The sequence below is a fragment of the Phlebotomus papatasi genome, unplaced genomic scaffold, assembly GCF_024763615.1.
Source record: "Phlebotomus papatasi isolate M1 unplaced genomic scaffold, Ppap_2.1 HiC_scaffold_94, whole genome shotgun sequence".
Taxonomy (NCBI): domain Eukaryota; kingdom Metazoa; phylum Arthropoda; class Insecta; order Diptera; family Psychodidae; genus Phlebotomus; species Phlebotomus papatasi.
Genome location: NW_026604985.1, coordinates 42,114 through 55,178, shown reverse-complemented (window position 1 = coordinate 55,178; position 13,065 = coordinate 42,114). Strand labels below are relative to the sequence as shown.

General features: G+C 43.4%; 3 protein-coding genes across 4 annotated transcripts; 2 read left to right on the top strand and 1 right to left on the bottom strand.

Annotated features, from left to right (window-relative positions):
* Positions 1-6,581: 6,581 nt before the first annotated feature.
* On the top strand, positions 6,582-8,309 carry LOC129809404 (uncharacterized). The gene has a single exon (XM_055859211.1). The coding sequence runs from the start codon at positions 6,819-6,821 to the stop codon at positions 8,307-8,309; it is 1,491 nt and encodes a 496-aa protein (XP_055715186.1). The 5' UTR covers positions 6,582-6,818.
* A 342-nt stretch (positions 8,310-8,651) lies between these two features.
* LOC129809406 (uncharacterized) lies at positions 8,652-10,437 on the top strand. The gene is made up of 2 exons (XM_055859213.1): positions 8,652-8,822; positions 8,887-10,437. Exons 1-2 carry the CDS (start codon positions 8,789-8,791, stop codon positions 10,335-10,337), a joined length of 1,485 nt encoding a protein of 494 aa, XP_055715188.1. The 5' UTR covers positions 8,652-8,788; the 3' UTR covers positions 10,338-10,437.
* On the bottom strand, positions 10,413-11,837 carry LOC129809407 (uncharacterized). 2 transcript variants are annotated; one of them, XM_055859215.1, is made up of 3 exons: positions 11,748-11,837; positions 11,091-11,679; positions 10,413-11,000 (listed from the first exon to the last, which is right to left on the bottom strand). In XM_055859215.1, the coding sequence occupies exons 1-3, from the start codon at positions 11,754-11,756 to the stop codon at positions 10,456-10,458; spliced, it is 1,143 nt and encodes a 380-aa protein (XP_055715190.1). In that variant the 5' UTR covers positions 11,757-11,837; the 3' UTR covers positions 10,413-10,455. The 2 variants fall into 2 exon arrangements, with proteins under 2 accessions (XP_055715190.1, XP_055715189.1); XM_055859214.1 differs by having other exon boundaries at positions 10,413-11,679.
* Positions 11,838-13,065: the final 1,228 nt, after the last annotated feature.

Here is a 13,065-nt window from a genome sequence, read left to right as displayed (position 1 = left end):
TGTTGCGTTACGGACAAAGATCGTGCCCTCAGATCTCTGATCATGATGTTATCTTCGTCTCGTACAATTTCCGCCTTCCTCGTTCCAGAAATGAGACAACTTTAATCCCTGATGTTTCTAAGTGTGCTCCATCTCTGGCCCAGTCTGCGGCAGCTATGTACTGCTGGGACGAAATCTCTCTTTTGCCAAGTGCCTCTGATCGCATTGATATGCTGACACATCGAATCAATACCATTTTTGATGATGTTGTTCCTAAAAAACGGGTACTTATAAAAAACTTAAATACCCCTTGGCTGACTATTCCTATCTTGAAGAGCATGAAGAAACGCGAGGCAGCTCGTAAAAAATGGAAGCGCAGTGGTCTCTCTTCCGATCGCGCTATCTTCATTAGTTTGCGCAATAGAGTTTCGTCCCAGATTCGCAGAGCTAAAAAAGCGTATTACTCACGGTGTCTCGATACTGATCTTCCACCTAATATTCTCTGGAGAAATATCAGACGGCTTGGCCTGAAACCATCTCTTCGCTCTTCAGTTGCATCTGGCCCTGATGCCGATCAACTAAATAGGTACTTCACTTCTAGTGTGGCGGCTGCACCTGTTACCTGCCCACCATTGCCTCATGAGCCTTGGGAGGGCTTCGGTTTTCAGTGTGTGTCGCCCCAGGAAGTAATTTTTGCCATCTCACGTGTTAGATCTGAGGCAAAGGGGGATGATGAGGTCTCCTTGGCTTTTGTTCGATTGATTCTCCCGGTTATTCTACCAATCCTATGTAGCACATTTAATTTCATTATCACTTCCTCTTCCTATCCAAGTCTATGGAAGTCAGCTTTGGTAATACCCATTCCTAAAGTTGGTAACCCAGTGAATCTGTCGGACTATAGACCAATAAGTCTATTACCCGTTCTTTCTAAAGTTTTTGAGGCCTTACTTCTGGAGCAGATCACTGTTTATTTAGACTCTGCGCGTCTTCTTGCTGAATTTCAGTCAGGATTTCGCGCTGGGCACAGCACTACTTCTGCATTACTTCGTGTACAACATGATATTGCTCAGTCTCTGGATAATCGTAAATTTGTCGTGCTACTTCTTTTAGATTTTTCCAAAGCTTTCGATAGCATTCCTCATGACCTCCTTTGCTTTAAACTGTGCCAAAAATTTAATTTCTCTTCTCCCGCCGTGTCTCTGGTTAGGTCCTACCTCGGTGGACGCACTCAGAGAGTCAGGGCAGGTGGTCGCTTGTCTGGGCCTGCAAGTTTGCTTTGTGGCGTGGCTCAGGGGTCGCTATTGGGCCCACTTCTCTTCTCATTGTTTATAAATGACCTTCCGTCGTCCTTACTCGGTTGCTCTTACCATCTATATGCAGATGACCTGCAAGTGTTTTCTGATGGTGACCCAAGTAATCCAACAGAGACTTTTAACCACCTAAACATGGTTTTAGCTCGCATAGAGTCCTGGGCGATTCATAATGGCCTTCATTTAAACCCTAAAAAGTCACAGGCCCTTATAATATCTAAAAGGTCGTTGTGTGGTCCGATTCCACCTCTCACAATCTACGGAGAATCGATTCCGTTTGTTGAGAAAGCACGCAATCTCGGCGTCATCTTCAATTCGTCCTTCTCCTGGTCAGACCACATTTCTCTTATCAACCAAAGAGTTTATTGTACTCTGCGGACGCTTCGTAGGTATCGTGAGCTCACGCCAAAAAATACTCGACTTCTCTTGGTTAAGGCGTTGCTTATACCCATAATAACATATGGGGCTGAACTGTTCTTCGCAGCGGATTGTGACACACTGCGGAGGCTATCTGTAACCTTCCACGGCTGTGTCAGGTACGTTTGTGGCCTCGGCCCCCGTGATCACATCTCCGAGCATCGCAATATCCTGGTGGGTTGTGATCTCCCATCACTTCTCCGTCTGAGAGCGGTGACATTCCTTTTCCGTTTGATAATTTCTGGGAGACCGCAATACTTGGCCTCACTCCTGATTCCCGGGGCCTCTGCCAGGGTCCGCGGACTCTTGGTTCCTAGAGCTAGCTCGAATCAGCTCTCCCGCACGCTTTTTGTCAAGGGGATAGTTTTATATAATTCTATTCCCCCGAATGCCCGACTATCCGTTGACGGAATAACAGGGTACTTCCAGTCTCAGTCCTAATAAATTAATTTACTTTTTTTTTTCAAAATTGCCTTTGCCTTATATCCACTTACTTAAATTTTGTCAATAACCTTTTTTTTTCTTTTTCTTCTTCTTTTGCCAAACATTGTAAGAGGGGCGAACCCTATTTGTTTGAGAAATTAATAAATAATAAATAATAATAATAAAAATCCCAGAAGATCTGGGATTTCCTGGAGGAATGCCCAGAAATCCTCTGACCACAAAAGGTATCTGAAGTCTTTTGGGCATAATATACAAGGAAATCCCGGAAGGTCTGGGATTTCCTGGAGGAAGCTCCAGAGATCCTCTGACCACAAAAGGTATCTGAATTATTTTGGGCATAACGTGCAAGAAAATCACAGAAGATCTGGGATTTCTGGAGGAAGCTCCAGAAATCCTCTGACCACAAAAGGTATCTGAAGTGTTTTGGTCATAATATACAAGGAAATCCCGGAAGGTCTGGGATTTCCTGGAGGAAGCTCCAGAAATCCTCTGACCACAAAAGGTATCTGAATTGTTTTGGGCATAATATGCAAGAAAATCACAGAAGATCTGGGATTTCTGGAGGAAGCTCCAGAAATCCTCTGACCACAAAAGGTGTCTGAAGTGTTTTGGGCATAATATACAAGAAAATCCCAGAAGATCTGGGATTTCTGGAGGAAGCTCCAGAAATCCTCTGACCACAAAAGGTATCTGAAGTGTTTTGGGCATAATATACAAGGAAATCCCGGAAGGCCTGGGATTTCCTGGAGGAAACTCCAGAGATCCTCTGACCACAAAAGGTATCTGAATTATTTTGGGCATAACGTGCAAGAAAATCCCAGAAGATCTGGGATTTCTGGAGGAAGCTCCAGAAATCCTCTGACCACAAAAGGTATCTGAAGTGTTTTGGGCATAATATACAAGGAAATCGCAGCAGGTCTGGGATTTCCTGGAGGAAGCTCCAGAAATCCTCTGACCACAAAAGGTATCTGAATTGTTTTGGGCATAATATGCAAGAAAATCACAGAAGATCTGGGATTTCTGGAGGAAGCTCCAGAAATCCTCTGACCACAAAAGGTATCTGAAGTGTTTTGGGCATAATATACAAGGAAATCGCAGAAGATCTGGGATTTCTGGAGGAAGCTCCAGAAATCCTCTGACCACAAAAGGTATCTGAAGTGTTTTGGGCATAATATGCAAGAATATCTTAGAAGATGTGGGATTTCCTGGAGGAAGATCGCGAAAAATTGCAAAAAAGCTAGGGAATTCCCTGTCCGGAACAGTGCTGGAGATGATCCCCATGTGGATGGACTCAGATCTAACCATTTCAGGAAGAGAGATGGCGAAAAACTAGGGAATTCCATATCCGGAACAGTGCTGGAGATGGTCCCCATGTGGATGGACTCAGATCTGACCATTTCTGGAAGAGAGATGGCGAAAATGCTAGGGAATTCCATATCCGGAACAGTGCTGGAGATGATCACCATGTGGATGGACTCAGATCTGACCATTTCTGGAAGAGAGATGGCGAAAAAGCTAGGGAATACCATATCCGGAACAGTGCTGGAGATGGTCCCCATGTGGATGGACTCAGATCTGACCATTTCTGGAAGAGAGATGGCGAAAAAGCTAGGGAATTCCATATCCGGAACAGTGCTGGAGATGATCACCATGTGGATGGACTCAGATCTGACCATTTCTGGAAGAGAGATGGCGAAAAAGCTAGGGAATTCCATATCCGGAACAGTGCTGGAGATGGTCACCATGTGGATGGACTCAGATCTGACCATTTCAGGAAGAGAGATGGCGAAAAAGCTAGGGAATTCCATATCCGGAACAGTGCTGCAGATGATCACCATGTGGATGGACTCAGATCTGACCATTTCTGGAAGAGAGATGGCGAAAAAGCTAGGGAATTCCATATCCGGAACAGTGCTGGAGATGATCACCATGTGGATGGACTCAGATCTGACCATTTCTGGAAGAGAGATGGCGAAAAAGCTAGGGAATTCCATATCCGGAACAGTGCTGGAGATGGTCCCCATGTGGATGGACTCAGATCTGACCATTTCCGGAAGAGAGATGGCGAAAAAGCTAGGGAATTCCATATCCGGAACAGTGCTGGAGATGGTCCCCATGTGGATGGACTCAGATCTGACCATTTCTGGAAGAGAGATGGCGAAAAAGCTAGGGAATTCCATATCCGGAACAGTGCTGGAGATGATCACCATGTGGATGGACTCAGATCTAACCATTTCAGGAAGAGAGATGGCGAAAAAGCTAGGGAATTCCATATCCGGAACAGTGCTGGAGATGGTCCCCATGTGGATGGACTCAGATCTGACCATTTCTGGAAGAGAGATGGCGAAAAAGCTAGGGAATTCCATATCCGGAACAGTGCTGGAGATGATCACCATGTGGATGGACTCAGATCTGACCATTTCTGGAAGAGAGATGGCGAAAAAGCTAGGGAATTCCATATCCGGAACAGAGATGGTCACCATGATAGGGAATTCATCCGGAACAGTGCCATGTGGATGGAACAGTGCTGGAGATGATCACCATGTGGATGGACTCAGATCTAACCATTTCAGGAAGAGAGATGGCGAAAAAGCTAGGGAATTCTATATCCGGAACAGTGCTGGAGATGGTCCCCATGTGGATGGACTCAGATCTGACCATTTCAGGAAGAGAGATGGCGAAAAAGCTAGGGAATTCCATATCCGGAACAATGCTGGAGATGGTCCCCATGTGGATGGACTCAGATCTGACCATTTCAGGAAGAGAGATGGCGAAAAAGCTAGGAAATTCTATATCCGGAACAGTGCTGGAGATGGTCCCCATGTGGATGGACTCAGATCTGACCATTTCAGGAAGAGAGATGGCAAAAAAGCTAGGGAATTCCATATCCGGAACAGTGCTGGAGATGATCACCATGTGGATGGACTCAGATCTGACCATTTCTGGAAGAGAGATGGCGAAAAAGCTAGGGAATTCCATATCCGGAACAGTGCTGGAGATGGTCCCCATGTGGATGGACTCAGATCTGACCATTTCCGGAAGAGAGATGGCAAAAAAGCTAGGGAATTCCATATCCGGAACAGTGCTGGAGATGGTCCCCATGTGGATGGACTCAGATCTGACCATTTCTGGAAGAGAGATGGCGAAAAAGCTAGGGAATTCCATATCCGGAACAGTGCTGGAGATGATCACCATGTGGATGGACTCAGATCTGACCATTTCTGGAAGAGAGATGGCGAAAAAGCTAGGGAATTCCATATCCGGAACAGTGCTGGAGATGGTCACCATGTGGATGGACTCAGATCTGACCATTTCAGGAAGAGAGATGGCGAAAAAGCTAGGGAATTCCATATCCGGAACAGTGCTGGAGATGGTCACCATGTGGATGGACTCAGATCTGACCATTTCTGGAAGAGAGATGGCGAAAAAGCTAGGGAATTCCATATCCGGAACAGTGCTGGAGATGATCACCATGTGGATGGACTCAGATCTGACCATTTCTGGAAGAGAGATGGCGAAAAAGCTAGGGAATTCCATATCCGGAACAGTGCTGGAGATGGTCCCCATGTGGATGGACTCAGATCTGACCATTTCCGGAAGAGAGATGGCAAAAAAGCTAGGGAATTCCATATCCGGAACAGTGCTGGAGATGGTCCCCATGTGGATGGACTCAGATCTGACCATTTCTGGAAGAGAGATGGCGAAAAAGCTAGGGAATTCCATATCCGGAACAGTGCTGGAGATGATCACCATGTGGATGGACTCAGATCTAACCATTTCAGGAAGAGAGATGGCGAAAAAGCTAGGGAATTCTATATCCGGAACAGTGCTGGAGATGGTCCCCATGTGGATGGACTCAGATCTGACCATTTCAGGAAGAGAGATGGCGAAAAAGCTAGGGAATTCCATATCCGGGACAATGCTGGAGATGGTCCCCATGTGGATGGACTCAGATCTGACCATTTCAGGAAGAGAGATGGCGATAAAGCTAGGAAATTCTATATCCGGAACAGTGCTGGAGATGGTCCCCATGTGGATGGACTCAGATCTGACCATTTCAGGAAGAGAGATGGCGAAAAAGCTAGGAAATTCTATATCCGGAACAGTGCTGGAGATGGTCCCCATGTGGATGGACTCAGATCTGACCATTTCAGGAAGAGTGATGGCGAAAAAGCTAGGAAATTCTATATCCGGAACAGTGCTGGAGATGGTCCCCATGTGGATGGACTCAGATCTGACCATTTCAGGAAGAGAGATGGCAAAAAAGCTAGGGAATTCCATATCCGGAACAATGCTGGGGATAGTCATCATATGGATGGGCTCAAAACTGATCATATCTGGAGGAAAAATGAGGAAAAGTAGGATAATACCATGTCCAGAGCTTTTCCAGGGATGGTCATCTTGTGGATAAAGAAGATTTTTTTTTTTTGGGGATGGTCACCATGTGGATGGACTCAGATCTAACCATTTCAGGAAGAGAGATGGCGAAAAAGCTAGGGAATTCTATATCCGGAACACCCGGGGCTTTGCTCACGCTACCGGGGGGGTCAGTAGGTGGCGGATCACTGGACGGCCCCAGGGGGGTTCAATGAGTCCCACTAGGGTCAGCTGCGAATAAGCGTCTCATCGTAAAAAAGCAGTCCCCGACCATGAGCTCAATCATGGGTCATGCGGTCTAACAAAGGATCGTATACCCCAAGTGGTACCCGACTAAACGTCGGCAATCCACCTCCAGAAACTTCTGGAGCTGAGGCGCGGATTTTGGGGGCCTCAACTTCATGCCCAAATAAAGCCCTAGAGGCAACGCAAATCACGGAGGCTTCGCAGAGGCCTCCTTCACCTGCAGAGAGTGAGCTAAGTAGTCTCATGGACACTCTCGACATAACACCACAAAAAAACACCAGACCTAAGTTAAGTGGTGCGTGTAAAAAACGCATCAAGAAGCTTAGACAAAGCGGAATGTCCTATTCCGAGGCGCTAAAGCAAGCACTCGCAAAAGGCACGAATCAAACCGCATCAGGTTCAAAACGGCAAAGATCCGATGGGAGTACCCCGGATCAACCCACAAAACAGATGAAAGGCAACACAGGCCATTCATCCAATTATCCGACTTTTAGGGATGCTCTGTCAACCATCCGCATTGCGGTTCTGGATGCTGCATTCCCTGAGGTCGTGCTCACAAGTTCTCAGCTAGATAGTGTTAAGAAGGCCATCAATGAGGCCATCTTTTCCACTGAGCACTCCACTCCGCCAAACTTCAATGGCTGTCTTTACAGAGGGGGGTATTTAGTCCTGCTCTGCTTAGACCAAGCTTCTGCTAATTGGCTACTACAAACTGCACCCACTCTAAGACCTTGGGTAGGTGCCACACTTAGGGCGGTAGATGAGAAGGAGGTACCGAGGGGTAAACTCATCGAAGGCCTCTTTCCCGACGCTGCGAAGATCTCGACTGAGGGACTTCTTAAGCTCATCACTTCTCAAAACCCCACATGTCGTGTTCCCCTGTGGAGAATTCTCGAGAGGAGGAACATTGGTCATGCCGCGAAACTGGTAGTGTCAGTTGATCATACTACCTACCGAGCCTTACAGGCCAAAGGTCTGAAAGTGAGTTTCGGCATTGAGCAGGTGGCATTTAGGCCGAGATCGTCCTACAGAAAACCACCGTCACGCAAACGTGATACTGGTCAACCTGGCCCAGGCAATGCCACGGGACAACCTGCCAGTAAACACGGAAAGAAGACTGAATCCAAAAAGAGGAACGTGGAGACCTCTGAGAATCCGCAAAGGAACAAGGCACAATCCACATCTGCCAAAAAAGGGCCCAATCTGGGGCCTGAGGAGCGGCAGAAACCCACACCCGTGCCTACTTCCAATCCTAAAGATTCAACTTCAACCCCAGCTGGCCCTTCCGGAAAGAGTAAAGCAGTGACCCAAAAACCCGTGGCCAAAACTAAGTCTAAGGCTAAGGTTGGGAAACCAGGTGCTGGAGCCTCTGATTCCAAAACCAGCTCTTCTCTTCCCGTTTCTGGTTCTCGGGGCGCCAACTTGGTCCTCCCAGGCCCAAATCCGGACCCTACACACCATTACCAGGCTCCCCTGGGCTTGGGCCCAACGGGCTCGAGCTCCAATTATGGAGATGAAGGACAGCACCACCATTAGGACCCTAAGGGTCCTACAGTCGAACCTACATCACGCTAGAGCTGCTGCGGACTCTGTGTTATGTAGGTTCACCCAACAACACATTAATATTGCATTAATTCAAGAGCCATGGACCCATAACGGTCTAATCAAAGGGCTCAACACAAAAATAGGTAAGTTAATCTATTGACCAGCGCACAATAATATTTGTTTACTGTTTACTTATGTTGTTTTCTGTCTGTCTTTTTTCTTCTCACAGTGTGCCCCATATGTGTGTGAAAGAGAGAAAAAATTGAGCTTTTGAGCTTTTATCATAGACGCAAACCTCGGTTTGAACTTTTATGGCACAAGCGATTTCTCGACAACTCGATTTCTATAGTACGAGAATGACAGTGACAGAAAAACAACAAAAAGAACACTCTTCAGCAAATAATCAACAATTATTCTTTTAGTCAATTTATCTAGTGATTAAAATATGTGTGATATTGCCGAAGTGTACAATGGAATCCTATTTTAATCAGATTGAGTGGACGAGTATGTTTTTTTTTATTAAATTTGCCGTGGCTTCAATAAAAGTGTATCATTATTTGTGTTTCAGCTACAAATGAAGAAATTTTAATCGGGTTGGTGAAGGACAAGCCTATTTTGTGGGATAACCGTTTGTTCCAATACAGGAACACACGGGAAAAAGAGAAAATATGGAAGGGCATTGATCAGATACTCAAGAAGCCTGTTGGATCGTCTGAAAGACGTTTCTATTCATTGCGTGAGAAATATCGCAGATATATAAACAAAGAAAAGGATGCTCATCGCAGTGGATCTGCTCAAAATCTTTTACAAAAATTCTATCTTGCTGATAGAATGCAATTTCTCAGAGACACCATGCGTAGGAGAAATGCACACACCGATTCCCTTAGAGTAGAAACATCTCGTCTAGATACTTCTGAACAAAATTCACAGCAATCACAAGCTTCTACAATAAGCGTTGATTTCAGTCAGCATGAGCAAGATGCAGGTCCATCTTGTTCACATAGAAGCCAACATGTGGTACCAACATCTGAAGACTTCAGATCTCAATCACAGCCTACAGAATACATAGAAAATTCTCATACTGACAACAGGACATCTTTGGTAACCTCCCAGAGTCTACGACCATCTAACACTTCTTTGTCATCTAAGAACAACCGAAAGCGAGCCAATGTGCAAATTCCCCAGAAGACTTTTCAAGTCAATATCAGAAAGCAAGGACAGATTTCAGACTCTCCGCGAGAGCAAATCAGAAATCAATCAAACAATTTTTCGTCGTCCAATCATGAGCTTCCCAAAAAAAGAATTTGTCAGGCTTCTCATAGAAATTTATTTGGTAGAAATTACGAACAACCCCCACAACTAAACCTGGATGAAATCGATTCTGAGGATTCAACTGTAAGTGCAAATATATCAGACAGTGAATCACAGGAGCTGCAGCATATGCCAATTTCTGGTACTCTTCTGGATTCCCTGAATTTCGAAGAAGTTTCCCAACCATCACAACATGATGCTTCTGAAACCAATCATTCTATACAGCCTACCATTGATTCACAAAGTCATTCCCCAATGAGGATTTTTCTTGGACATTCTCAAGATAGAGTCTCGAGGCAAGTGCATTACAGGTCAACTACGCAGATTAGACGACCCATAACTACTCCACAGATTACACGTCCTACTATAACTCCGATCAATCGCACTCATTCTCGCAATGACGAAAATGTAGATCCCAATGCAGCTCTTCCATCAAGCAATCTCCTTACAGAAGACTCTCCACCACTTAGAATAACGGCCTCTCGTTTGAAGAAGCAGATGTATGAGCTTGCTATGTCTAATCTGACTAATATTTACAACAATACTAATTTAATTAGACAAGCAATTGGTGTGGAGGATGTACATAGCGGCTTTTTCATTAACATGAGACAAAGATTTGTTAGACTCTCAGAAGAAGACAGAATTCGATTTATGGATCGAGTTCAACAGATTTTTGATGAAATTGCTTCTCCAATTGAAAATGAATAGTATATTGTAATAAAAGAAATACGATTGAATTATTTAAATTAAATTTATTAAATTAAATTAAATAAAATAAATAAAGAACCGTTTCAGAATAAGATTTATTTCTTCTCCACAATCATGTTCAATTTATATGTGCTATATAATCTTTAATATAATCTCTGATAAGGGAAGCTTCTTCAATGGCATTTCTTGCTCCAAATGAAAAGCGTTCTGGAAGCGGTTCCCACCGAGTCAAATGATCCTCATCTTGCCAATCTCTCGAGCCCAACCCCAAATACTGTCGAGAAACTGAACTTAAATAATTGTGCAGAATTAGTGTGGCTCCAACAATTTCATCCACGTGTTCAGGAAAGCAGTGAATCTTATGGTGAAAAATTCTCCACCTTGTCGTGTATATTCCAAATGTATTCTCAATTAAACGACGGCATCTGGAAAACTCTAGGTTGTACAGATATTTGTCATTTTCCAAATATCTTCCGCTATATGGGGTCATCAAATATTTTTTCTTAGGAAAAGCCTCGTCTCCCAAAAGGACATGTGGAACCGCACGGTTAAATGCTTCATTAATAGGTTTGGGAGATGGCAAATTTAAAGAATTAGTTTCCAAGGCCTTAGAGAGACTGCAACTTTGGAAAATTCCTCCATCACTTTCACTTCCAAATGAACCTGCATGTGTATAAATAAAGGAATAATTTGCATCACACACTGCAAGAAGTACAATGCTGTATGTCCTTTTATAATTCCAGAATTTAGTACCAGAATTTGGTGGTGCAAATATTTCTATGTGCTTCCCATCAATACATCTTATTACATTTGGGAATTTGGTTTTTGATTGAAAGTCTTTGGCTATATTTCTCCACTCTGACTCTCTTTGAGGTGTCTTCAGAAAGGAAGGTCCTAGGATTGCTTGCAAGGCTTTACAAACTTCCTTGATAATTTTCCTCGCCGTAGATTCTCCTATCCTGAACATTGCATGCAGGGTACTTATGGAGTCCCCACTTGCAAGATATCTCAAACAGATTACGAGCCGTTGTTCCGGGCTGATACTTTCCCTGTGAGAAAACTTCTGCAGAGAAGGTCCAATCTTTGAGAGAATGAAACTGAATTCTTCATAAGACATTCGATAGAACTTGAAGAAGAGCTCATCATCGAAGTGCCGTAGCTCTCGATAAAAATGGCAGAAATGACCAAAAATGTTTCGCTTTCTATTTACTGGTCGTACGCCCCATCGTCGTCGTTCAGTATCCATAATAGATTCACAGGTTTCAACCGTTTGTAAGGTAGAAATCGTGAGATGTCCCAAGATCTCATTCTGCCGCAGGAGTTCTAACAGGTGTAAATGACCCTTAAAAAATAAAATTTCGTTTGCGTATTTCTTTCAATTTTATAAAAATGAATGACTTTTCTCCTTACCTGTGCCATTATTCAGGCAGTTTGAAAACTCTTCTTTTTAATATATTTTTCCTTTGTCAGAAATAACCTCACAAATTCACAAGTGACAGCGACATTTTATATTATAGCATTCTTGAGAGCTTTTTTATAGGAACAATTATTTCCAAGGGGGAGATTATAGTTGGAAGTGGTGTACAGATATCTGAGATTTTTTATATTAATTGTGGTAGTCTTCAAGATGTCTCAGTGAAGGAAATGGTGTAGAAATTTTTCACATAATATATCCACCTTGATTATTTCTTTATATTCAGTGCCACTAATAAATAAAAAAAATTAAAAGTTCTTACGAAAAGTTATAGACGTGTATTGTGTGTGGTATGTTCTACATGAATATCAAGTCATCTTCCCTTAAAATTCTTAGAAAGAAAACAATATAATCATTCTCCAAAATATGAGGTTTTTGTCAAACGAGAAGGGGAATCAAAAGATTTCCAGTCTTATCTTTTATGAATCTCTTCGGAGATTAACATATCCTGATACATTTCCGGCAAATTAAAATCAGTTCATACTTTATGTGCACTAGTTTTTGAATGAGGGAGCCTGTACTATACTGTGCTGATTGAAAAAGTATAGATGTTTGCCTTCATGTTCAAATCCATATATTGTTTCGTAAAGTTTCTTTTAAAAATCAAAATCTTGTATATTTGTAAATTTCAATAAGAAAACATTATTTTATACCTTTTTTAGTGGATAGTGCAACTGGCAAGACATAAAGGAAAATTAAAATTACCCAAAAATTTTACATATGAAACATGACTTCGAAGAGCTTTTATAGCACTCAATATATGATCCAAAGCTCTTTTTCAAAACAATAACAAATTTTATTGTGCGCTGGGCATATCGCAGTAACAAACAGAGGCCCAGGACGGCAATTTTGCTGACCACGGACCTCAACCACTTTGTTCTAACACAGTTCCTCACACCCGATTTAGCTGCTGTACAACTAAGTCTCCCTAAGTCAGAGGGTGGACTTGATGTCGTCGTTGCTTCGGCATATTTTGATGGGACAATCGACGAAATTCCACCGCCTGAAGTAGCCGGGCTTGTAGCCTACTGCGAGAAAGAAAAAAAGCAGCTTATAATCGGATGCGACGCAAATGCCCATCACAAAATCTGGGGAAGTAGTAATATCAACACTAGGGGTGAGTCTCTACTTGAATTTATATCTACTAACAACCTTCAAATTATTAACACTGGTTCCAAACCCACCTTTGTAACAAAGATCAGACAGGAGGTGTTGGACATCACGCTGTCCACAAGGTTTATCAGTGAACATATT

Excerpts from the sequence above, each read along its gene's own strand:
- LOC129809406 (XM_055859213.1), top strand. The coding sequence starts at position 8,789 with ATGGAATCCTATTTTAATCAGATTGAGTGGACGA. Across the intron at positions 8,823-8,886 it reads TAATCAGATTGAGTGGACGA|CTACAAATGAAGAAATTTTA; the intron begins GTATGTTTTTTT and ends TTTGTGTTTCAG.
- LOC129809404 (XM_055859211.1), top strand. The coding sequence starts at position 6,819 with ATGCGGTCTAACAAAGGATCGTATACCCCAAGTGGTACCCGACTAAAC.